At 43.0% G+C, this 25,757-nt stretch overlaps 1 protein-coding gene across 1 annotated transcript in view; it reads left to right on the plus strand.

The window, feature by feature from the left end:
* si:ch211-278j3.3 (E3 ubiquitin-protein ligase RNF19A) overlaps nucleotides 1-25,318 on the plus strand; it is a 74,356-nt gene extending 49,038 nt beyond the window's left edge. Inside the window, 8 exon segments of the mRNA XM_055635910.1 lie at nucleotides 157-301; nucleotides 15,641-15,665; nucleotides 15,667-15,804; nucleotides 16,495-16,609; nucleotides 17,060-17,194; nucleotides 21,727-21,916; nucleotides 23,153-23,363; nucleotides 23,843-25,318. Coding sequence (XP_055491885.1) covers nucleotides 157-301; nucleotides 15,641-15,665; nucleotides 15,667-15,804; nucleotides 16,495-16,609; nucleotides 17,060-17,194; nucleotides 21,727-21,916; nucleotides 23,153-23,336 — 932 coding nt within the window. The 3' untranslated portion in view covers nucleotides 23,337-23,363; nucleotides 23,843-25,318.
* The last annotated feature ends 439 nt before the right edge of the window (nucleotides 25,319-25,757 follow it).

A 25,757-nucleotide genomic window follows, 5' to 3' on the forward strand; every position in this document is an offset into this window, starting at 1 on the left:
GAATACGATTCAGTGCAGATGTTGAGGCGAAGAGTGAGTATGGGGAAGAATTGAGATCACGATTGGTGCTAGGGTGGGGGGAAGTTACTGATGTGAGATTTCACTTTGTAAAGTAAGAAAGATTGTGTTCTCTCCCCCAATTCCTCCCTTATGTAGTTGAAGAGATCAAGCCATGTCCTCGATGTGGTGCGTTTATCCTAAAGATGAACGATGGAAGTTGCAACAGAATGACATGCGCTGTGTGTGGCTGCCAATTCTGCTGGCTGTGCATGAAGGAAATAACAGACCTGCACTACCTCAGGTACCACAGCTTAGATTCTCAACAATATTCCGAACAGCTTTAAACACGTTTTCATCTTCAGTACAACTTATGAATGGGATTTCAATTTTCTGTACAAATCCAGATCGTGGAAGTGAATAGAAAGTATTTTATAACAGTGGCCAACTCTTTGCCTGTAAAATGCAATTACCTTGTATGTCTATTGTGCCTTTGTGGCGTGTGCATGATAACTAATCACAAATGAGTAATGGGGCAAGAAAATGTTGCCTGCACTTCAGCTAAATACAGAGTTGACTTGCATCTGATATTGTCTTTCCCTATCCAGCCACAAAAAAAAGCATTTCTAGTTTTTGTTTGTAAGATGTCTCTCCTTGTAAAATATCATTAGAATTAACGGTTCAGTGAGCATTTTGGACATAGATCAGGCATGAATGGCTAGTTGGTGTGGTATTAAATTACATTATATTCCACCTGAAGAATCTGGATAAAGAGAAGAGTTTTTGATACTACCTGTACAAGTCGGAACTTATGCAGAAACGCCTGCTGCATTGGTTTGATTTGATTTATTATTGGCGTATATATTTTTTTCTTAACTTTTTCCCTTATTTTTAATTTCCGGGTGGAAAAAATCTTCAGTTCTGAAAATCCTGAAATGCAGTTAGACATAAAAAGCTGGAGTAGCTCAGCGGGTCAACATCATCTATTCCTTTTCTCCAGAGATGCTGCCTGACCCGCTGAGTTACTCCAGCTTTTTGTGTCTATCTTTGGTATAAACCAGCATTTGCAGTTCCTTCCCACACAGTATCGGCAGTTCTTTCGACAATTTATTCCACCTGCTTGAAGATGGGAGAGGGGCAGGGATTCTTGGATCTCCACAGCAATGCTGACACAGCTAAGCTAAGTCAGCGTAACTTGGTTTATTTTTCATTCATCTCTTGTGGGACGATTACTTATTTGCTGCACGTTTAGTACTGGTTAGTAAAGGAGTATTTATTAGGGGTGAGCAATGTATATATCCTGTATATGATTAATGCTTAATTTTTCACACTGAAATTTGAATAGGTTTATTGTAGAGGAATTAAAGTTGGAAATAAAACTGGGAATATTTGGAGGAGTAACAATTTGTTGGAAAATGAGAATGGCGGAGAGAACACAGAGCACTTGTGATAGCTAGAGGGTAGAAGGAAAAAAATGGTATGTATGTGCAAATATGAAATATGAGGCTGGGATTGCTGATTATCTGAAATTGTTAAATTACAAGTTACGGTTCTAATGTCCCTATTGGGAAGTTGAAGTAATCTTTAAACTTGTTGGAACCAAGTCGGGTGGTTGTAGTGAGGAGATTTGAGAATTAAATTAACTGCTTGAGGTCATACTTGTAGACTGAATGGAGGTGTTCTTCAAAACAGTCATAGAATCTGCTTTTAGTTTCCGCAGTGTAGAAGAAACCATATTGTATGCAGTGCAGGTGCACAAGTAAAGTTACTGATGTAACTGGAAAGGTAGTTGTTGGAGTCTGTGGATTATGGTGAGTACTTGTCACTAAATTGAAATGTTCAGAGGACAGAATGAGGGTGAGAGCAAGTTGGAAACTGATAGAATGGATAATAATTGCATATCGTGCCACAGCAGAAAGAAACATTGTACAGTCATTATGCATGTGAGAGAATAGCGAGGACATTGATCGCAGTAGAATTGAAACAAGGCATTTTCCACATATCCTGCAGACTTGTGCACTGTTTGGACCCATTCTGGTTCCCATTAACTTTGATTTCGAAGACATTGGTGAGGATAAAGTGTTTAATGTGTGAACAAATTCTGCCAGACAAAAGAGATTATTGGAGGATGGGAACTGGTTTGGGACTTTGCTCAAGGAAGAGATGGAGGCCCCTTAGGCAGAGCAGATATGATATGTAGATGCAGAGAGATTGGTGCGAATGAGCTTGTTAGAGCCGGAATCTGGAAACCAATGGCTGAGGGCATCAGATTGTCACGGATGTACTTGGGAAAGGAATGATTAAGGGGAGAAAGAGTAGTCAAGATAGGAATAAATGAATTAAGTGAGACAAAAACAGGCTGAACTGATGGGACTACAGCGATAGTTCTGCTTGTTGTTTTAAAGGTGGTTGGGGTGATCCATGTACAGTTATAGAAAGTGAGTGTGCGCTGAGGAGGAAGGATTTGCAAAATAAATTATGCTAATGACTTCAGGTAAATTACATTCAGTGGCGGGGTCATAGTCTGGAGAGAGCTATAACGTGCCATAAAACTAACTTCAGCCAAATAGTAATGCCATCCATGTCAGCAAGCTTAATGGCAATCAAAATGAAATAACAAGGAACTGCAGATGCTGGTTTATACCAAAGATAGTCACAAAATGTTGGAGTAACTCAACAGGTCAGGCAGTTTCTTTGAGGTTCCCTGATAGGCAGATTGTTGGACAAAGGCTAGAATTAGAAGCAGGTGTGAGCCCAAAACAATCTATGGAGCAAGTTGGAAGATGTTTGGTGGAAGGGGTGGGGGGAAACTTCCCTTGCTATTCCTGCACTGACCAGCTAACCTCTCTGTCCTGGGCCATTACCCAGAGTGACGCCACGTGCAAATTGCAGGAACAAGACCTTGTATTCCGCTTGGGTCGCTTACGACTCAATGGTATGAGGATTGAATTCTCCAATTTTAGGTAACTCCCATATGCAATTGGTCTGAAGAAGGGTCCAAGCCTAAAACGTCACCCATCCATTTTCTCTAGAGATGCTGTCTGACCCGCTGAGTTACTCCAACATTTTCTGTATATCTTTGGCTTAATGGCAGTGTTGGGCTAGTACTTACCAAGCAACATCCTGCAAGTTCTGCGGGTGTGAGGGGGGAAATCTGAGATGTCTGATGTAGTGCCAGCAGTCTATGATGAACAGACGTGCACACACCATTAATCCCCAGGGATTTGTACTGTGAGAAAGCATCCACAGTGTGTGATACTCACCTCATTGCCTCAATTGGTACTCAACGACTTGAGTCATTTTACATTCATTTAGAGTTTCTGAGTAAATTTAAGGCTAAGCAGTCTGCCTCTCAATGCAGCCAGACAGGTTCCACTCAATCAATTTAACATACATCAAAATTTCCACATAAATCAAATTACAGCAGGAAATCTCCTCTTGGTACACATTGAGCAGAGCAAAATCATAATTTGAATGCACCCACAATGGTAGGTAAAGTGTCCCAAGATTCGCAGCCAAGTCAGTTGCACTAAGAAATGGATTTAAAATACACTGTAATTCTCTCTCATGGTCATGTTTGAGGTAACACGGGGGGACTAAACAGTTCAGTGAGTCTGTAATCTACCATTAAATTATTCCCCCCCCCCCAAGATTGAAATTTCCAGCTCCAATATTTTGTCTATAGCTTTTACTTTTGTCCAAAGCTAGATCAAAAATAATTTGAAATCTAGCAATTGTTTTCATTTACAATGCTCTGTTATTTTCGATAAGGGAACAAATTATCCCAAAGATAATGGAATGAAATCTAGCCCCTTCTTTAAATAAATGGAGTATCTGATACATGCAACATACATGCAGTTACATTCTTTTGGCCAGGGAAAAAAGCACTACTTTAAAAAAAGAAATCTTGTTTGACACTCTTCACATTAAACTTTGTCCTTTTGATGTTCATCCTTTTTGTCATAAGCACAAAAATGTTAAACATCCGATTGAACTGTATTCCCCTGATTGTATTGATTGAAGATCTAAAGTGTCCAAAAAAAAAGTCACATGTAAAGAAATACTTCAGAACAGGAGGATATAATTTTAAAACTCGGGCCCACCCATTTTGCAGTGTTATCACAAAGCTCCCTTGCTACACGTAGCCTGGTGTACTGTCTCCCAAAAGATGGTGGGTGCCAAACCTTTAGACACTTTCAAGCATAAGTTACATAGATACATACACAATAGGTGCAGGAGAAGGCCATTTGGCCCTTCGAGCCAGCACAGCCATTCAGCGGGATCATTGCTGATCATCCACAATCGGTATCCTGTTCCTACCTTTTCCCCATGATTCCATTAGCCCAAAGAGCTTACATAAATATTGCTGGGAATGTTGAACAATGGCAATTAAAATACAAATTACCTATTACTTGACAGTAAATGGAGTTGAAAGGCTGGAGAAACTGTTCCAATCAAACAGGCCAAGTGGAAGATCCTAAGTTACTTTTATTTGAGCTTGGGGGAAAACAATTGCAGCAATTTTTAAAGGAGGGCTGGTGGGTACCCAATAATGCTGAAGTAAAAATATACAGAGGAGGTAGAACCACCTATCTATATTACTAAAAGTCTGTTCTTGACCGGTTTTGGCCTTCTGTGCTGCGATTTCCGAGAGAACGCTGCCACCTACGGCCGCCATTTTTGGCCACCTTGCTCAGAGCCCCCCTCCGCCGCGTGTGTGCTGAGGATTTTTCCCGTCAATTAAAAATGACAGAGATATTAATGCTTTTACAAAATTCCCCATTCTCTCTGCTGCTCCTGCTGGTGGGAGGGGGAGGGACTATAAAACCAGGAAGTGGTGTGCCCCAATCAGTCTCTACAACATGGAGGTCTGAGCTCTGAATGACTGAACAAATGTCTACATAGCTGTGAGTAAGTACCCTTAATTTGGTTTGAAAATGAGAATATGGTTATGGTTAGTTTGAGGAAAAAAGCACTGCCTGCAAATGGTTGTTTGGGGGGGTTTGGGTTGAGTAAAAAGGCATTATCTCTCTCTCTCCCTATCCCTCTTTCTCTCTCTCTCTCTCCCTCTCCCTCTCTCCCCGTTTCTTCCCCTCTCTCCCCTCCCCTCTCTCTCCCTCTCCTTCCCCACCTTCTCCCCCCATCCTTTCTCCCTCCCCCCTTCTCCCCCACCTCCCTCCCCCCTCTCCCCCTCCCCCCCCCCCCCCCTCCCCCCCCTCCCCCTCCCCCTCCCCCCCCCCCCCCTCCCCCCTCTAATTAGCCCCCCCCCCCCCCCCCTCCCCCCTCTCCTCTCTGCCGAACCCCTCCCCCACCTCTCCCCCCCCTCTCCGGGAGGAAATAAAGTATAGTGCCCCCCTCTCTCCTCCTCTCTCTCCCCCCCTCTCCTCCCTCTCTAAAACTGCCCCCTCCCCTCTCCTCTCTCCCCCCCCCTCTCCCCCCTCTCTTCTCTCCCCCCCCTCTCATTCTCCCCCCCCCCCTCCACTACCCCCCCTCTAATTAGCATGAGTGCGGGGGGGGGGGGGGGGGGGTGATAGTTAGTGTGTGTGACGATACATGCCGCATCCCCCCCCCTCCCCCCACAACCACACGTTGGGGGAACAGACCCAACGGGTCTGCACTTGGTCTAGTACATGATAAAGCCCAAATGTAGTGCTCATCATTTTATTTCATTCTTCAAAGTAACTATAATAGGAGCATTGTCCATATTGAGTAGGAGTATTTGCATAAGGGCAGTTCAGAATTTGGTTCCTATTTTAAAAGAATAATTGTTCATTATGCTGTGATATCATTTTTTATTATTAATCTTTCCTTCGCACTTCAATTTTTCATTCGGGGAAAAGAATTTCAAAGCAAAAATGCTTCAGAGTTGCCAAGTTCAATAACCTTTTGAATTTGCTGTCAAGCATTCATTAAACCAGATTTCACCAATGCTTTCTTTGCCATAATTAACAGTATTCATTTCCTGATGGGCCCAACATTGGGATCATTTAGTTCAGGTTATTTAAGAGGTAGCTGAGTCAATTTTAGTAATAACTTGTTTTCTGCCATCCAGTGGCCGCCATGGTGCCTTGCAGTGCAGATACCAGGAAGTCTGTTTAGCAGGCAGCTCTAGGAGGACAAGTGCATGTGAAAACCCAGCCAGCAGAAGGAAATGCCTAACATGAGGTAAATGAGCAGGTTTAAGGATACCATGGTTTGACTAAGGTGGTTTACAAATTAAATTGTAACCTTTAGAAACAATAGAAAATATATAGTAATGCACATAAGCCACTGGGCTTATCGCACTTCAACTGGTCATTCTGCCCAGAAGAGAGTTGGAGCATAATGATAATTGTCCATTCTATATTCATTCATTTTAAGGGTCTAGCATTCACTGGCAATAAAAACATATATTGCCCATCCCTAATTGCCCTTGAGAAGGTGATGGCGAGCAGCTGCCTTGGACCACTGCACCTCTTCTGATGTTGGTAGTTCAACAGTGCCATTGGGAAGGGAGTTCCAGGATTTAGACCCAGATTAATGAAGCAGTTGAATCCAAGCAAATGCAATGAGTTGCACTTGGAAGGATGAATGTAAGAAGAAAGTATACAGTTAATGGCAAGACCTTTAATAGCATAGATGTACAGAGGGATCTTCGGGTCCAAGTCCATAGCTTCCTGAAACTAAAGCCCCTGTCCCACTTAGGAAACCTGAACGGAAACCTCTGGAGACTTTGTGCCTCACCCAAGGTTTCCTTGTGGTTCCCGGAGGTTTTTGTCAGTCTCCCTACCTGCTTCCACTACCTGCAACCTCCGGCAAACCACCTGCAACCTCCGGGAACCGCACGGAAATCTTGGGTGGGGCGCAAAGTCTCCAGAGGTTTCCGTTCAGGATTCCTAAGTGGGACAGGGGCATAACGAAACAAGTAGACAAGCAATGGTGTAAGTATGCTTGCCTTCATGGGTTAAGGCATTTTGTATAATTGTCAAGAACACATATTGCAGCTTATTACACTTAGCTAAGGCTGCATTTGGACTATTGTGTGCCATTCTTGCCATCCCATTACAGAATGGATGCAGAGGGTTTGGAGAGGTGGCAGAAGTGGTTTGCCGGAATGCTGCCTGAGTTGGAGGGTATTAGCTAAAGGGGTGTTTGGACAAACTTGGATTGTTTTCTCAGGAGCATAGGGGTGACTCATCTACAAACAATCATGCCTTATCAGCCTGGATGAGTGCAGCAGAGCTTGAGGGGAGACCTAATAGATGTATGTAAAATTACGAGAAGCATAGTTAGGGTGGACATTCAGAACCTCTTTCCCATGGTGGAAATGTCAAAGACTAGAGGACATAGCTTTAAGTTCTTAGGTAAAACATTTAAAGGATACTAGACCAAGTGGGACCAGTTGGATCCCTGTCACACGGGAGGCCTGGTCCTTCAACGCAACCCATTCCCCCAACGCAATATTCCACCACTCACTCATAGCCCCCATGGGAGGACTGGTCGTCCAACGCAACCTGTTCCCCAATGCAATATTCCACCACTTACCCGTTTCCCCCAACACAATATTCCACCTCACCCATAGCCTCCAACTGCTGGCTCAGGGGCGGCTCATTTCCCCATATCCCCCAGCACTCCCCCACCCCCTGCTCTTCACCCTCCTTTTAAAATTTAAAAAATGACTTTTCACTTTAAAAAAAAATCCAATTGCATTTGCTGCCAGGACTCAATGTCCTATGATTTGCAACATTGTAATGGGCAGGGCCAGCAAGTGTAATTGGATTTTTTGCAGTGAAAAGTTAAGTATACAGTTTATGTAAATGAGATCCCATTGTGTCGTCATAGCTGCTAACTGCCACTGCAAATTCAAGTGATTTTTCTCAAACTGGATATTGTAAAGTTAAAAATGTGACTAACTTGTGAAATATACCATCAATCTAAATGAAACGATACAACACACCACAGGACAATGGTGAGTAAGGTGGTCCAAAAATTGTAGCTCTATTGTGTACTGTTTTGGCGTCATTCATGGCATGACTCGCACGCACACACAGACAGGCAGACAGACACACAGACTCACAAACAAACAAGATGGGAGTTTTAGTAATACATACTAGACCAACTGGGACCCATTGGGTCCCTGTCACATGGGAGGCCTGATCCCCCAAGGCAATATTGCACCACTAACCCGTAGCCCCCACGGGAGGTGTGGACCTCCAACTCAACCTGTTGCCGAACTTAAGATTCCAGCAATCGCTGGCATCCCCCAGCAGTGGACTTAAAAAAAAGTCCAATTGCACTTCCCCAATTGCAATACCAATTCACCCCCCCCCCCTTCTGCCAGGAGCTGGAGTAAGTGTTGTATGATGGCAACTTTGTTGCAAATGTCGGTTGGAGGACTGTGATATTCCATTCAGGTTAAAAATTGGTGGAAGCACAGAGTGTTCCTGTATTGCAACTTTGTATTGAAGTTTGTTGGAAGCTGGCAAGAAGGATTTTAACAGTAAAAATCTTGTTAAAGTATACTTTTTTAAACCTTTAAATATCAATAATGTGAAATATAACTTCAAATCTGAAGGAGACTTGACAAGATCGATGACGGGAAAAAGCTGAGTAAGGTTCTGCAAATATTTTAGCGCTACCGTGTACCGTTTTGGCGTAGATACAATCTCAATCACACACACACACACACACACGCACACACGCACACACACACACACACACACACGCACACACACATATATATAGAGACAAGTCGAGACTTAATAGTATATAGATGTGCAGGGCTGGGTGATGATAGAAGCAGCTATGACAGTGTTATTTTAAGAATTTTTTAGATAGGCACAAGGTTATGATGGGAATGAGGAGGTATGGATTACATGCAGGAAGGAGTTATTTAATTTGCATCATGTTTGACACACATTGTGGGTCTTGGGGCCTGGTCATGTGCCGTACTGTTTTATATTCTATGAAGGAACAGGAATGTATTTCTACGTCAGAAGGTTGTATAAGAGTTTCCATACAGCTGTTGCCACTATTCTCTCAATGAGAGAGGTTGTGGGTGATGGCTTGCACCTTATGAGCGTGCAAGGCAACGTCATAGTAGCCTGAGTGGAAACAATGCACTGCCATTATGTAGTTGGTACGTACCACAGCCATTTTGTGCCAGTGGTAGAGAGAATTAATGGGATGGCGAATATGGTGCCAGTGAAGCAGCCTGCTTTGTCCTGGATTGTGTCATTTAATACATGGGCATTGCACTCATCCAGGCTGATAAGACATAAGACTGTTTGGTGATGAGTTATTCGCCATAGGATACCCAGCCTCTGACCTGGTCTTTTAAACACAAACATGAGCTGCCATTCCAAATCCTTGATTAATATCGAATGGCATCTGTTCAAAATCTACAGCAAAAGCTGGTGATTTTCAAATCAAGTTATTTGATAGGTCACAGGGTTGTTGTGATGAATACACATTTGTTTTACTAATAATCTTTTAGGAAAAGGAATCCCAACAAATGATTCTCGATACAATGCAATGTGGTTGCCATTGAGTAAAACAGGAACTATTTGGAGAAAGACATTACCAGCCTAGCCGACTCTGAAAAGCCTCCTTGCTAATATCAAAAGACATATTAAATTGGACAAAACTATTGTGCAGCCTGGTTAAGTTTGTTTTTTCAGCCCAGATTAATTTTATACGTCAGAGATAATGTATGTATGTCCTAAACTATTATTCCATCATCTCTGTGCTTATTCTGTCCAGCCAATAGGTAGAAATGTAAACATAATGAGAAAAGTGCAGCTTTAACTTTGAGCCTTCAATATTGATTCTGGACTTAATAGGATGCACGTCTTATTGTGTTAGACTGCAGGGTGTCTTTTTTTAAATAATTTACCAACTCACCAATGATATTCATGTTAAAAAGCACTTTGAAGAAACACAGTGCAGAAACAGCACAGAATTATTCTGATTGCTAATCTGATTGCCCTTCGTTAAGAGGGGCTCGATAACACCATGTCATCAAGCCATAAAGAACAAAGCAGCCAGACAGTCCACATCAGATACCGAGAGATCTAATATAGGAAGGAACAAAACCTGCTCATGCTGACCAGTCTAAGTATTATAATTGTGCCTGTCCATGATGTCATAGGTACAACTGACAACTTCATTTTCCTTGTGGAGACTATGGAAACTCTCCTAAAGTCTATGGAAACTCTCCAAAATCATGTTCCATGACCACAATGCTGAATGGGATTGACTATGAAATTAATAACCTTCAAATTTATTCCTGACCCAGGAATGATTGAGTTAACACACAATGAGCATTTGACGGCACTGGGCCTTTACTCGCTGGAGTTTAGAAAGATGAGGGCCTACCTCATTGAAACTTACCGAATAATGAAAGGCCTGGATAGAATGGATGTGGAGAGAATGTTTCCATTGGTGGGAGAGTCTAGGACCAGAGCTCATAGCCTCAGAATTAAAGGACGCTCCTTTAGGAAGGAGATATGGAGGAATTTCTTTAGTCAGAGGGTGGTGAACCAGTGGAATTCATTGCCACAGAAGGGTGTGGAGGTCAAGCCAATAGATATTTTTAAGGCAATAATAGATAGATTCTTGATTAGCACAGTGTCAGGGGTTATGTGGAGAAGGCAGGAGAATGGGGTTAGGAAGGAGAGATAGATCAGCCATGATTCAATGGCAGAGTACACTTGATGGGCCGAATGGTCTAATTCTGCTCCTATCACTTATGAAAAGGACTGGATGTTTTGGGTGCTGCGATACATCACTTGTAGTCAGTCACTCTGACAATTTTATAACTTCATGTTCCAAGCCAGGGAATCAACCCTGGGTCAGTAGGTACTATGGAAGAATGTACCAGGATTAATAGCAGATGCATCTAAAAATGCGATCTAAATTAGCGAAGCTACAGCACAGGCCTACATACATGATAAAAAGCAGGAACGCCATGCGATAGATTCAGCTGAACAACAGCATTGCCAACAAATTGCATCAAAGCTCTGCAATCTTTCTAAATGTTTAGTGGAAAGTGGGAGTGATTGAATAACTGGAGGGAGGAGGGATGGAAGAGAAAGCTCAATGAACATTCCTATCCTCAACTGCAGCAGAAGCCAGCACATCAATGGAAAAAAAAATTGCAGCTGGTTTCAATTAAAATTGCCAGATAGATATATCATCCTGACCTTTTGAGATTCTTCCGTGCACTCAACCAATTTTGTTCACTGTTTATTTATTGTTCAACATATCAGATACATGAAAGACTCCAGATCCTGGAAATGTGCTGACTGCATTACTGAAGACGTGCTCTACGATGAGCCCTCCATCAGCCATCCTGTTCCAGAAGAAATAAACAATTAGTGTAATTGGGAACAAAATGTTCAGATATATTCAGTTCCCAAAAAACAAAATATATCCAAACCATCCAAATGCTCTCTCGTAATTTCCCTAAACGTCAAGTTGATGAGCAGTGTCATGTTTTCTACCATGAGCAGCATTTACCAAACCAACAGCCTGCTCACTGGTGCACATTTCGGGCTCTTCAAAGCCAAATTTGTAAATATTACATTCTTGAGTCAAAAATAGACAAAAGAGTTAGTTCCAGAGTTAAACGAATTGTGACCGATTATAATATCAACGAGACAAAATGTGGTGTCAAGTAGCCCCAGCAAGATTAATGCTGCCCCATCCAAGCTAGTCCTATTTGCCTGTGTCTGGCCCCTTCCCTCTAAACCTTTCCCATTCATGAAACTGTCCAAACTTTTAAATGTTGTTATTGTACCTGCCTCAACTACATTATCTGGCACAATACCCTAACCACACCCCTATTTCAGAAACAAATTATAATCGATTTCCATACATACTTTGCTTAGCACTATTATAGCCTAGTTACCTTGTAATAATTGTGTGGCGGGGACGCAAAGGAGTCCAGCCAAACGCTAATCGGACACGAGATGTGTGCACTAGATGAGTTTATTCTCTCCAGTACAGCTCCCAACTCCACCAAGGTCACGGGCGTTGCCCGGCCTTAAATACCAACTCGGGTACTGACCCCTCCCACACCAAGACGCCGCCCTTTAGAGCTGATGGTTCATTGTACCCTTGGGTTACCACCAAGTGCCGCCACATGACCCCCCCCCCAGAACCAGAGGCTCCGACCCAGACGGGACGCCGAACGAGGCGACTCAAATGGGTAGATACAATCCCACACCCCGGGAGCTTGCTTGGTTCGGAAGAATCTCCGGGAGCCCGGGACGGCGGACGCCCGCGACGGGGCGATTGAGCCACATGGACAGGCTCGCTCGGGTCCAAGTGGGCCGGTTTCAAACGAGCCACAGCACAGTTTCGCGCTGGCCTCCCATGTCCAAATCAAATGTAGTAGGACCGTGCCGCAGCACGCAAAAAGAACCTTCATACGGGCACTGCACGGGCGACCTGTGGGACTCACTGCGAAGAAAAATGTACAGCGGCAGTGGCACATGGGAAGGGGCCACTTCGTGACGCGACTTTGGGATGGGAGGGCGCCGACCCACTCCCGTAAGCGGACCAGCACAGATGACGGGGGTTCCTGGGACCCATCAGCAGCAGGAACAAACTTCCCGGGGACGGTGGGCGGAGCCCAATACACCAACTCCCCAGAGGACGATGACAGATCCTCCTTAGGGGCCGTATGAAAATCCAACAGGACCCATGGCAACTCGTCCATCCACCCAGAGCCCGTGAGACGAGCCTTCAGGGCGGTCTTCAGACAGCGGTGGAACCGCTCCAAAAAACCCATTTGACCGGGGATGGTACATTGTCGAGTGGTGGAGCTGCATCCCTAACAGGCGGTCCATGGCGGACCACAGTTCAGACGTGAACTGGGCACCTCGGTCGGATGTGATGTGAGTGGAACCCCAAAGCGGGCAATCCAAGTTGCCACGAGGGCATGAGCGCACGATTGAGTTGAAGTGTCTGTGAGCAGGATGGCCTCTCGCCACCACGTAAAACGGTCAACCACTGTAAGCAGATGTGAAACACCCTGGGACGGCGGCAGTGATCGAAGTGCCGATGTGGCACTGCGGAGTCTTGAATGGGCGCACGGACGTGTCAATGCACCTTTGATGTCTGGCACGGGATGCACGCCCGGGCCCAGCGAGCGACCTGCTTCTGAAATCCGTGCCACATAAACCTTGCGGCCCACCATAGCAACCGTGGCCCGGATGGATGGGTGGTCCAGCCCATGGATCACCTCAAAGACATGTGGCAGCTAAAGAAGCCGACTGTTCCAAAACACCGCCAACCGCAGATCCGAGGCATCTACAGTAAGGGCTGTGGGGGTGTCGGCCGATGGATGCACGAGCACAGTCGCCTGAGCAAAGGCCTCCTTCGCCCCTTCAAACGCCGCCATGGCGACATTGTCCCACTGTATCTCCCGTTGCTTGCCCGCCAGCAACTGCAAAAGTTTTACAGACGGTGGAACCGGTGGTAAAATGTGACCATCCCTACGAACCCCCGGAGGCCACGTACCGTAGCAGGCCAAACATTCAGAGAAAACCTACACAGGTTGCGGGGAAAACGTACAAACTCTGTACAGATAACACCCGTAGTCGGGATCGAACCCGGGTCTCTGAAGCTGTAATGTAGCAATTCTACCATCGTCATGCCCATTAATGGGTCGATGGGAACATATCTAATATCTTTTCCTCTGTCCACCTTACAGTCTCTTCCCGAGACAGATAGAATAGAATGTCTGTATTTTGGCGGTCAGGTGTCAGGCATGTAAGCTGTACTCTGCCCAATGGAGTTGATGAGAGCATGGTACTAACATAGAAAATAGGTGCAGGAGTAGGCCATTCGACCCCTCGAGCCATTCAATATGATCATGGCTGATCATCCAAAATCAGTACCCCGTTCCGACCTTTACCCCATATCCCTTGATCCCCTTAACCCGCAGAACTAAATCTAACTCTCTCTCTTGAAAACATCCAGTGAATTGGCCTCCACTGCCCTCTGTGGCAGAGAATTCCACAGATTCACAACTCTCTGGGTGAAAACGTTTTTCCGCGTCTCAGTCCTAAATGGCCTACACCTTATTCATAAACTGTGACCCCTGGTTCTGGACTGTCCCAACATCGGGAACATTTTTCCTGCATCTACCCTCTCCAATCCTCTAAGAATTTTATATGTTTCTATACGATCCCCTCTCGTCCTAAATTCCAGCGAATACAAGCCCATTCTTTCATCATACGTCAATTCCACCATCCTGGGAATACTAGAGATGTGGTCCTAGTAGAATTAACTAATAATTGGTTCACATCCTTCGGGTTAATTTGAAGGTTTTTGCAGAGCAACCACTGGTAGAATGTTTCCTGTGTCTTTAAGTAGTACTTACATTACGTATTCCCTCTTCAATAAGAGATGACTCCAGAGATCGGTGCGGTGCACTGAATGAGATCTTGGAAATTAATGAGCTTTTATTGTTGGAGAGGATTGAACTGCAGATGCTGGAATCTTGAGCAAAAACCAAAGTGCTGGAGGACCTGGCAGGCCAGGCATCATCTGTGAAGGGAAATAAACAGACGATGATTCGGCTCGCGAATCGAGTCAGACTCCGATTGAAATAATTGTTGATGTAGCGATGTGACATTGTTAGACACTAATCTCTCATTTGATATTGGCTCTGCAATTGACCTATCTGTTAGGGTAATGGCTTGCATACTGTAATGAAACAAGCATCAGATGGAGACACGTTTGTGTAGGCAGCAGAATTTGAGAAATTGTCCCTTTTGGTTGATGGAGTTAGGGTTTAATGAGGTAGTCAATAGCCGTGTAATGGTTGCTGCTGTTCCTTTTGTTAAAGTCCTGTTGGAAGGTCAAATCTTCATGATGGGTGGAATTATGAACAGCTGAACGCCTACTAGTAGGAAGTAGTTGAGAAGGTTCCTGGTAAAGACTGGAGGCTTGTGACTGAAGACGACAGATTCAGAGCACAGACATGTACATGCATGGCTAGAAATGAGTATAAAATGCGCATCAATGCTTCCATTAACAAAGGTCCAGACACCACCACTTGTTTGTACCTGGAACTTTTATTTTGCCTTGGGTATTTTATCACTTGTTTGAGATTCTACTCCTGAATTAAGATTCTCTGAAAGCTTTAGTCTCAGCGCTGTTTTGGATGAGCATTATGCGTGAGTGCCATCTGTGTATCCCCTACCAGAAGCCCCACCAATGGTTATAGATGCTTTGTCTGCAGGCCATTCTGTACCTATAATCCACTTACAAGTGAGTTTTAGGAGACAGAATTCGGCAACACTCTTAGGCCATCTTCTATTTTGGTTTTGAAATGCTGCAGTATGTATTTTTATCCTTGTATTTTTAATATACTAACTGGTATACTGACTTTTGTGTTTTTGAACCTGTTTCAATTTTCCAATGTCAAGAGTGGACTTCAGTTTAAACACTATTTTACTTCCCTTTTTAAGTTGATGAGTTTGTTACTACCCGTTGACTTCATAGCTGAGTTTAATAATCCATGCATTCAAAGGCTCTTTAGATACTTTTGTAATTTATGAACTCAAATGCTTCCTGTGTTAAATTGTTTCTGAAAGTCAAAGACTTTGTGGGGAGATGATCCCTTTTTAACGTTACCTTATTTTTGTAGTCCCTCTGGCTGCACTTTCTGGGGCAAAAAAACCTTGGAGCCGGAAAAAGAAGATTCTCTGGCAAGTGGGCATGTTGGTTGGTGCTCCAGTTGGAATTACATTGATTGCTGGCATTGCTGTTCCAGTCATGATGGTTGGTGTCCCCATCTATGTGGGGCGAAAGGTAAGGAGGGCATCAAACAAAGTCATATCCGAGTCTTTTAGATTTGCACGGTTATCTTGACATACTCTTCTTTTGCTTTATCGAGTTTTGGGAATGCAGTATGCATTTCATTATTGGCTGAAGACTGTTAAACTTGGGAGAAGATATAAATGTCTTTCTTGCATTTATTTTTACAGCTGATAACAAACATACAAGTGGGCAAACCTGATTTTCTTGTATGTTGTTTTGTTTTTATTTTCTCTCCCATTCTAAGCAGAAATTCAAAATGCCTGTATATCCTATCCCTTAGAATACTCTCTAGTAACTTTCCAACTACAGATGTTAAGCTCTTCTGGCCTACAGTTCCCAACATTTTCCCTGCAGCCCATCTTGAATAGAGGCACAACACCCTCCCGCACCTCTCCTGTATTTTAAAGAAGATTCGTAAATTTCAACCAGGGCTCCCACAATTTCCTCTCTAATTTCCCACAATGTCCTCAGATATATTTGATTGCAGTTAAGGCTGGGTGGATTCTAAGAATCAAGTACACGGGACAAGATGTTAAGAAGTCCCATTTATCTGCTGGTTGCATTTATATAGAACTACATTTAAAGACTGATGCTTTGCGTAAAGGCAATGAGAAATGACAGATTTTTAAAGTTAAAATGGTGTTACTTTAATGTAAAATTGTGTGTTTATTCTTTTTACAGATTTATAGTCGTTGTGAAAGTAATAAGATATCAAATCATAGACGAAGACTTGCTGTAGCTGGGGGAGTTGTTCTGTCCATTATCGTGTCTCCCGTCTTAGCTGCAGTGACAGTTGGTAAGGGTAAACATAGTGCAATAACATCAAGTTTGTTCAATTGTTCATTAGTAGATTTTGCAACCTAAATTTGCCCTCAGAGGACAAGAATGTTGAGGATCCTTGCATTGCTTATTAATGATACAGAAGTGTTACATTTATAGTCAGGAACTGCAGATGCTGGTTTAAACTGAAGATGGGCACAAAAAGCTGGAGTAACTCAGCAGGTCAGACAGCATGTCTGAAGAAAAGGAATGGGTGACGTTTTGGCTCAAGATTCTTCTTCAGTCTCACCCGCTGAGTTACTTCAGCTTTTTTGTCTATCTGAAGTGTTAAATTTGTTCCATTTGTTATGCATCCAATTGCAAAATGAATATAAACTGCAATGTTTTGCAGAATGCTTACTAAAAGTGGTTGGTATTATTTTCTGGAGCAAAATATTTCAATTATTATTATTATATATTTTTTAAGGTATTGGGGTACCTATAATGCTTGCATATGTTTACGGTGTTGTCCCAGTATCGCTCTGTCGTAGCGATTGGTGTGGAGTTACGACTGGAAATGGAAAAGGTGTAAAGATTGAAATAGATGAAGATGCTGCTTCTGGTAAGTGTGACTGATATTATTCAACGTCCCCAAATGCAACACCTCACACTTCTTTGTATTAAATTCCATCAACCATTCCTCAGCCCACATAGCCAATCGATCCAGATCCTGCTGCAATCATTCACAACCAAATTTGCTATCTGCAAAACCACTCACTTTTGTATAATTTTGCCCTGTATGTTCTCATCCTAATCTTTGATGTCGATGACAAACAGTAACGGACCCAGCGCCGAACCCTGAGGCACACCACTAGTCACAGGCCTCCAGTCTGAGAAGCACCTTCTACCATCACCCTCTGCTTTGGGTATTGTTAAATATCCTCTTTTGAAGCATCTAATTCTCATGCTGATCTTTAAGTAGACCAATTATTTCCCTCCACACCCCAACTCTTTTGATCTTACATTGTCATCTTGCAACTTCCATGTCTCTGAAAAGTCCAATTTTGACCTATGGAGAAATGCAATTTCTTATTTTCACTTTTAGCTCAGTATCCTGACAACACGGGATAAAACTGCAAAATTAATCAAATATTTCAAATCTTTCCTCATTTTTCTCATTGTACAAGAATGCAAATTTCAAACATTTTATTGACCATATGAAGAACGGTGCTTTCTTTGCAATCTTGGTTTGTTTTTATAGCTTTTTTGAAGTATGTGCGCTCTGACCTTGACCCTTTTCATTGCTCTTCAGAACCAAGTTATGTACTTATAATATTAGAATTTCCTAGTAAACAAAATATTTTCCCAACAGTCAAAATCTAGTTTAGTCTGAATATTTTGCATTGGGACTTAATTCATAAGAAAATCGGTTGATCTGAGAATAGCCTATTTCTTCAAAAAAAAAAAATCGCTTTTTTATCTCCATTATTTTGTTTCCTGCTTTCTCACATAAGATTTTCCCCATTAAGTTTGTCCTTCTTGATTCAACATTAATTTCATCAATCAGGAGCTTTGTCAATTCTTTCAGAAGTAATTTTGTCTTTGCTCTGAAAGTGTCTCATTGTCTTTGGACGAACATACAGCATTGGCGAGAAGAAACTTATCTTCAACAGTGTGGTGCCAGATGGGAATTCTGAATGTCATTGAAACTCGAGAAAAATCCACACCCTCTCTTCTTTGATCAGATTAATTATTCTTAACATGGTGTTGACAACATGCTGTTTCTTTGGTGTTAAAACATGTCAGGCATTATTCTTATTTAGCTGCGATCTTTTTAGTAAAATAGTGATCATTAATCCAATGACTCTAACACCTATTCCAATTAAGGAGATAGATTTTAACATTGGGAGGAGTTAGAGGCCTCTAAACTATTACATTGTGGTTAGCACAATGATTTATTCACACCGGTTGGAACTATTTCATCTTCACCATGGATGTCCAGTCACTCTACACCTCCATCCCCCACCAGGATGGCCTCAAAGCCCTCCGGTTCTTCCTCGACCAGAGGAGCAACCTATACCCAGCCACTGACACCCTCCTCCGCCTAGCGGAGTTGGTCCTCACCCTCAACAACTTTACGTTTGACTCCTCCAATTTCCTCCAAACACAAGGTGTAGCTATGGGCACACGCATGGACCCCAGCTACGCCTGCCTCTTTGTCGGGTATGTTGAACAATCCTTGTTCAATACGTACCAGGGCCCCATCCCCGACCTCTACCTCCGTTACATTGACGGCTGCTTTGGGGCCACCTTCTGCACCCACACACGACTGACTGACGTCATCCACTTCACCACCAACTTCCATCCGGCACTCAAATACACCTGGACCATTTCCGACACTTCCCTACCATTCCTTGACCTCACCATCTCCATCGCAGGGGACAGACTTCTGACCGACATACACTACAAACCCACTGACTCACATGGCTATCTGGACTACACGTCTTCCCACCCTGCCCCCTGTAAAGACTCCATCCCCTACTCCCAATTCCTCCGCCTACGCCGCATCTGCTCCCAGGATGAGACGTTCCACACCAGGGCATCGGAAATGTCCTCGTCCTTCAGGGAACGGGGATTCCCCTCCTCCACCATAGATGAGGCTCGCACCAGGGTCTCATCCATACCCCGCAACACTGCTCTCGCTCCCCATCCCCGCACTCGCAACAAGGGCAGAGTCCCCCTAATCCTCACCTTTCACCCCACCAGCCGGCAAATACAACAAATAATCCTCCGCCATTTCTGCCACCTCCAACGTGACCCCACCACTCGCCACATCTTCCCATCTCCCCCTATGTCTGCCTTCCGCAAAGACCGCTCCCTCCGCAACTCCCTTGTCAATTCTTCCCTTCTCTCCCGTACCACCCCCTCCCAGGGCACTTTCCGTTGCAACCGCAAGAAATGCAACACCTGTCCCTTCACCTCCTCCCTCGACTCCATTCAAGGACTCAAGCAGTCGTTCCAGGTGCAACAAAGGCTCACCTGGATCTCCTCCAACCTCATCTACTGCATCCGCTCCTCTAGATGTCAGCTGATTTACATCGGGGAGACTAAGCGGAGGTTGGGCGATCGTTTCGCCGAACACCTCCGCTCAGTCCGCAATAACCTACCTGAACTCCTGGTGGCTCAGCACTTCAACTCCCCCTCCCATTCCCAATCCGACCTCTCTGTCCTGGGTCTCCTCCATTGCCAGATTGAGCAACACCGGAAATTGGAGGAACAGCACCTCATATTCCGCCTGGGTTGCTTACGTCCGGATGGCATGAACGTTGAATTCTCCCAGTATTGCTAGCCCTTGCTGTCTCCTCCCCTTCCTTAACCCTCGAGCTGTCTCCTCCCATCCCCCCCGCCCTCGGGCTCCTCCTCCTCCCTTTTTCCTTCCTTCTCCCCCCCCCACCCACCATCAGTCTGAAGAAGGGTTTCGGCCCGAAACGTCGCCTATTTCCTTAGCTCAATAGATGCTGCTGCACCCGCTGAGTTTCTCCAGCATTTTTGTATACCTTCGATCTTCCAGCATCTGCAGTTCCTTCTTGAACACTTTGTCTACTCCACTGCGATATCTCCTCAAGGTATGCCTACTTTGAAGAAGTTCTCCTCCTCTCTCCGGAGACAGTTTCACAACCTCCTCTCTAACTGCACACCCTGTGTGATCCCCCTGCCCTCCAACTGTACGACCATCCTTACCCAGACTCGATACCACAGCCACATTTGCTACCTCGGGGCCTGCCTGCACCTCCATCTCATACCCCATGGCTTCCAGCTCCAGTTCCCTACCTCACAGTTCGGACCCCAACCAGACCATCGGTACCGACTGGCTATCCACCAGCATACCCAGCAATTCTCCAACCGGGTACTGAGATGCACCCTGGTCGCGATGCGCCGGCACCAGCAGGACCTCACATCGACACTCCCTGAACTATTTCCTTCGCTCCATAGATGCTGCTGCACCCGCTGAGTTTCTCCAGCATTTTTGTATACTTTCAACAATCAATATTGTCATGTGAGCTGCCCACCCATAATCCGATGATCATTTGATGAAAGTAGAAGGTAATTGTGAAGAGTGCAGAAGGAAATGAAAAACATAACCTAACAATGGGCCATTGACCAATGCCCATTGTTAGTTTATGTTTTTTATTTCTTCCTGCACTCTTCACAATTAACTTTTATTTTGACGTTGGTATTTACAAGAGATGTTTAATTCCATTCCATTTCTACTCTGTCATTTTCGAGAATGTTAACAGTGATTATTCTGATTGCTAAGATTAGAAAGACATTCTTCATTTAGAATGAAAGGCCATCAGGGCTTCCTGGTTTAAATAACGTTGCTTCCATGGGGTCACACTTTTGTTTGATTTAAGTGAGTTGCAGGGAATCAAAGTTTCAAAGTGAAGCACAATTTTGTAACTTGCATACATTTTTATTTTTTATCATCTTCTCCCAGTCTGAGAATTTGATGTGATAATATTGTAAATGAGCCCTGTGTCACCATTCTATTTCCATCCATTCAAATGCAAACTTTTAATTCACCTATATGACTAGTACTTATCAATTGTTGTATTGTGTTAAAATGAGAATATTAATTAATATCTTTTTTTTTGTTTGGAGGGCAACATTTTAATGATGTTTTTTTTAATCTGGTCGTGCATTTTTTTAAAGGTTGGCATGAAATAGACAGATAAGGTAATTACAATGTTGCCAGGAGCTCAGGGCCTGATACAATAGGGAGGTTAGGCAGGCTAGGACTTTATTCCTTGGAGCACAGGAGAATGAGGGTTAAATGACACCATTTTCCAAACAGAGGATTGTGAATGGCAGGTACTGCAACACCATATAAATGACATTTGGACAGGTTCATAGAAAGGGAAGGTTTAGAGGGATATGGGCCAAACACAGGCAGGTGGAACTAGTGTAGAGTGGAGCATCTTGGTCAGCATGGGCAAGTTGAGCCAAAGGGTCTATTCCATGCTGTATGACTCTGACTCGTAACGGTACATTTGGTTCATGAATTCATTATAATGTCTTGTATATCAAAGCATGCACCTTCTTTTAAACAGTAATATAACCTTTGTATTCCAACTATATTCCCATTTTCTTCAGTTAATGAACCACGGCCAAGGTTACATAACCACAGTATTAGTGGTAGCAGCGTACAAGAGGTAACCAGTGGCCTGAGTGCAAGTGGAAGCAATCTGGACAGAGCAGGCGTAAAACTGGAGAATGATCAATCAGCAAGCACCGTAGCACTAGCTGGAAGCATGCTTAGTGCAGAACAGGATTCTTCAAACAGGTCAGTAAAGTCACTTGAATTATCCTTGTATTCGGGGGTAATTTCGACATGTCAATTTTTAAGACTCTGCTGAGCATGGACAAGATTTAATAGCAAAATAGTTGTTACTATAATCATTACTTTTATTAATATACTAGACCAATTGCAGACCCGTTGGGTCTGCTCCCAAAATGGTGTGATCCCCCAACCCAATATTCCACCATGCACCCGTCCCCTCCAATGGAACTGAAGCCGTTCTCAAAAGTAAGATTCCAGCACTGCCCTGTCTCTTTAAAAAAATCCATTGACACCTCCCCTGCCTGCTGCAGCAGTGAAAAGTTCAGTGTTCCTATCTTGCAACTTTGTTTCGAAGTGTGTTGGAAGCTGATAGGAAGGAGCAGCCGTGAACGAATCAAAAGGCAGGAAGGGATCCGTACTGCAGGCGGACGGATTTGAGTTTTATATATTAATAGATATTGGCATGTCAACCATAAGATCATTTCATTGATTGACAATATAAATTTGCTGATTGATTTTCAATAACTTGAAACAGCTCTCTGCAAATCTAAGGGATAAGTTGGTTTGAATCCCAGAATCTGCCCATGCCACATCTATCAGAAGTAAGGTGATTATTCCTCCCTTTGCCTCCTGTCTTTCATTCCCCCGATAACATGAAGCAACAGGTTATTTTTAACTTGTCAGAAATAATAACGTGAGTGTTTTACGAAACTTCTCATCGCTGCCAAGATAGCATTTCTTTAGATAGAAAATGGTCTGTACGGAGTTTGGACATTCTCCCCATGACCTGCATGGGTTTTTTCCGGGATCCCACACTCCAAATACATACAGGTTTGTAGGTTAATTGGCTTGGTATAATTGTAAATTGTCTCTAGTGTGTGTAGGATAGTGTTAATGTGCGGCGATCGCTGGTAGGCACGAACTCGATGGGCTGAAGGGCCTGTTTCTGCGCTGTATCTCTAAACCAAACAAAAGAGCAAATATTGGAAACAACAGGCTAAGCAGTGTCCAAGAAAGAAAATTCAACTCTTCTCTGATAATCATTTGGCAGTTCCAATGCACTACCATATCCAGATAGCCTAATGTGTCCAATCATTACTTTTAGATTTTAATTTGTCCCTTTTTTTTTTGCACCTGTACATTTTTCATTTTTACTTTGGATTTATGGAATGAAGTGTATTTAATAGTTATGCAACACATGTTTTTGGCAAACTATACTAATTGCTGCTTTTGTTATAGGGAGGGAAAAAACATAGAGGTTCATGTGGACATTGAAACAGAGCCTGGAGGGGCAAAAGACCGCAGCAGCAGTAGCTACTTGTCTGTTCACAGCTTGTCGATGGAATCGCCACACTGTTCTCGAGAACTGTTATGCAGCACTAGTCCAAACACCGAAAGGATTTCCATTCAAACTTGTGTGTGAAAGGCTTTAAACACTATTCTTTTTCAGGTGCAGTATTTTCTTTCCCATTTATCAAAGTTTGAATGTATCATTGAATTGCTGTGTTTATACAGCTGTAAACTCAAATATCTCAATGTTTAAATCGGCAAATGACTATTCAAATTATAGGTTAAACTTTGTATGGGAAGTTACTGCAGATGCTGGATTAAACAGAAGATAGACACGAAAAGCTGACCCACTGAGTTACTCCAGCCTTTTGTGCCTATCTCGGTTAAACTTTGCTCGTCAGATGAACAACAAACGCACTTTTCTTCAGAACCCAGGAAGTAACATAGTCAGTAATTTAAAGAAAGACTACCTATATGGATAAAAGCTTAGTTTATTGTTGTAAAAGTAGGCTTAAAATGACTTTATTTCAAAAATCTAGATGTTTCTAATGGTAACCACTGGAGGGAGTGATTGGTGGGAAGAATGCGGCATTACTTCAGTGACAGCAATAACGGTGGATTTTGTCTTATTTTGTTCAGGATTGAATGTGCCACCTTCTGCCTAGGGCTGGTGAAAATCCACTTTAATCTCTGCTCGATTTCAAACCATGGCAACAGCAATTTGACGTTTTAATTACGATATTGTGCGGTTCGGATATGGATGCCGAAATACAACCTACAGTTTCACAACTGGCCGACTCCAGAGGTGTAGGCGCAGTGTAACATTTGCCTATTTAAAGGTCATTTGCTGCAAAGTATCACGATTGTTTTACTGGAAGTACCTTAGGAGTATGAAATCGGAGTTAGCGTAGAATTTTGTACACTCTGATTATGGTTCCCTTCAATCCAGAGACCACAGAGTGTCAGAAATGTTTGTGTTTGGTATGTGGAGTTGAATAAATTGAAAATAATTGACTTTAATGAGACTTAAAGCATTGCAGGAATATTCACAGATTATATTAAAAGCTTCTAAATGCTCAGCGGACAACATTAGCCTGCAAGAGTTTGGAACAGCATGTTTAATATCTCAAATGTGCGCAAAAGCAGTGAATAAGTTACCCAGTGTTATTGTTGTGCGGAGTCGGCTTTAGCTTTGTATCAGCTGGGAGAAAATATTATTTTGGTAATTAACCTCAAGTCTTGGAGCTAAATAGTCAGATGTCCCTTGATAATCTTTGTAAAATTGGCACATGACAATCTCCATTCCAAATTATAAAACCTTTTTGGTTGCAGCTCATTTTGAGCATGTGCTGTCGGAGTGGAGGACATTTATTCTGCTGCTATGTTGAAATGTGCACCAAAGATTGACTGGTTCCATCTGCAAAAACTGGTTCCATATCTTAAAGGAGCATTCCTTCATAAACTGGACTCCAAGCACACTCATGTTACCACCCTGAAGTTTCAAAAGTTGAATTCTTAGAATATCACTGAAGAATTACGGAGCTCCAAATATAACATTGTGCCATTTCCTTGCATCTGACGTGGTATTGCCTTGAGGATCACATTACTGAAGCTGTCACTTCCAGAATGCATATGCAGGCTGACCAAGCCTGATAAAATAGTTGATTCTTGAAAATAAAAGGATGCCTTGATTTTGAAGATTTTTTTTAAAAATAAGAAATATTTTCTTTATTTGTAAAACACAAAGTGATAATTTTGCAGTATTTTCAATGTGTTTTGTATAGTCTGTTGTCAAGGGATGCTCCTTTTAAACTGCATGATTGCTTTCAATTGATTTAGAACATAATCCAATTTAAAAGCATATATTGTCAATATTCATTGTAACTTCTGCTTTGCTGTTGTATGAGCATAACCAATGTGCACATGTCAATATGGCAGCTGAGATATTAAACATATTTGCCATTAAAGCTGGTGTAATTGTAAGCTGATCCTTGAGATATTAAGGATGCATAAGAATTATATGTATGTATAATTCACTCGATTGAACACCGATTATGGATACAGAAATGAATATGATGTTGTGGATCTCTGCTATAAAGCACAATAATATGGAAATATATGGATATGAATTTTTTCATGAAATATGGGTATGAAATGAAAATCCTATCAATGTTAGCAAACAAATAAGAGGTTTTAAATGCCTGTCCTTGCTCCCTGTACAGTGACAGGGCGGCACGGTGGCACAGCAGTAGAGCTGCTGCCTTTATACACCAGAGACCCAGGTTCGATCCTAACTACATGTGTACTGTCTGTACCAAGTTTGTATGTTCTCCCCGTTTCCTCCCACATTCCAAAGACATGCAGGCTTGTAGGTTAATTGGCCACCGTAAGTTGCCCCGAGTGTGTAGAATGCGAAACTGGGTTGGTCGGGATGGATTCGATGGGCTGAAGGGCCTTTTTGCATGCTGAATCTCTAAACCTTAAGACTAAAACTGTTTCAAAGAAATATAAAAGTGATTTTGATCTGTAGTGGACTTTAAAACTATGTTTTAAA

This window comes from Leucoraja erinacea, chromosome 5, assembly GCF_028641065.1.
Source record: "Leucoraja erinacea ecotype New England chromosome 5, Leri_hhj_1, whole genome shotgun sequence".
Taxonomy (NCBI): Eukaryota; Metazoa; Chordata; class Chondrichthyes; order Rajiformes; family Rajidae; genus Leucoraja; species Leucoraja erinaceus.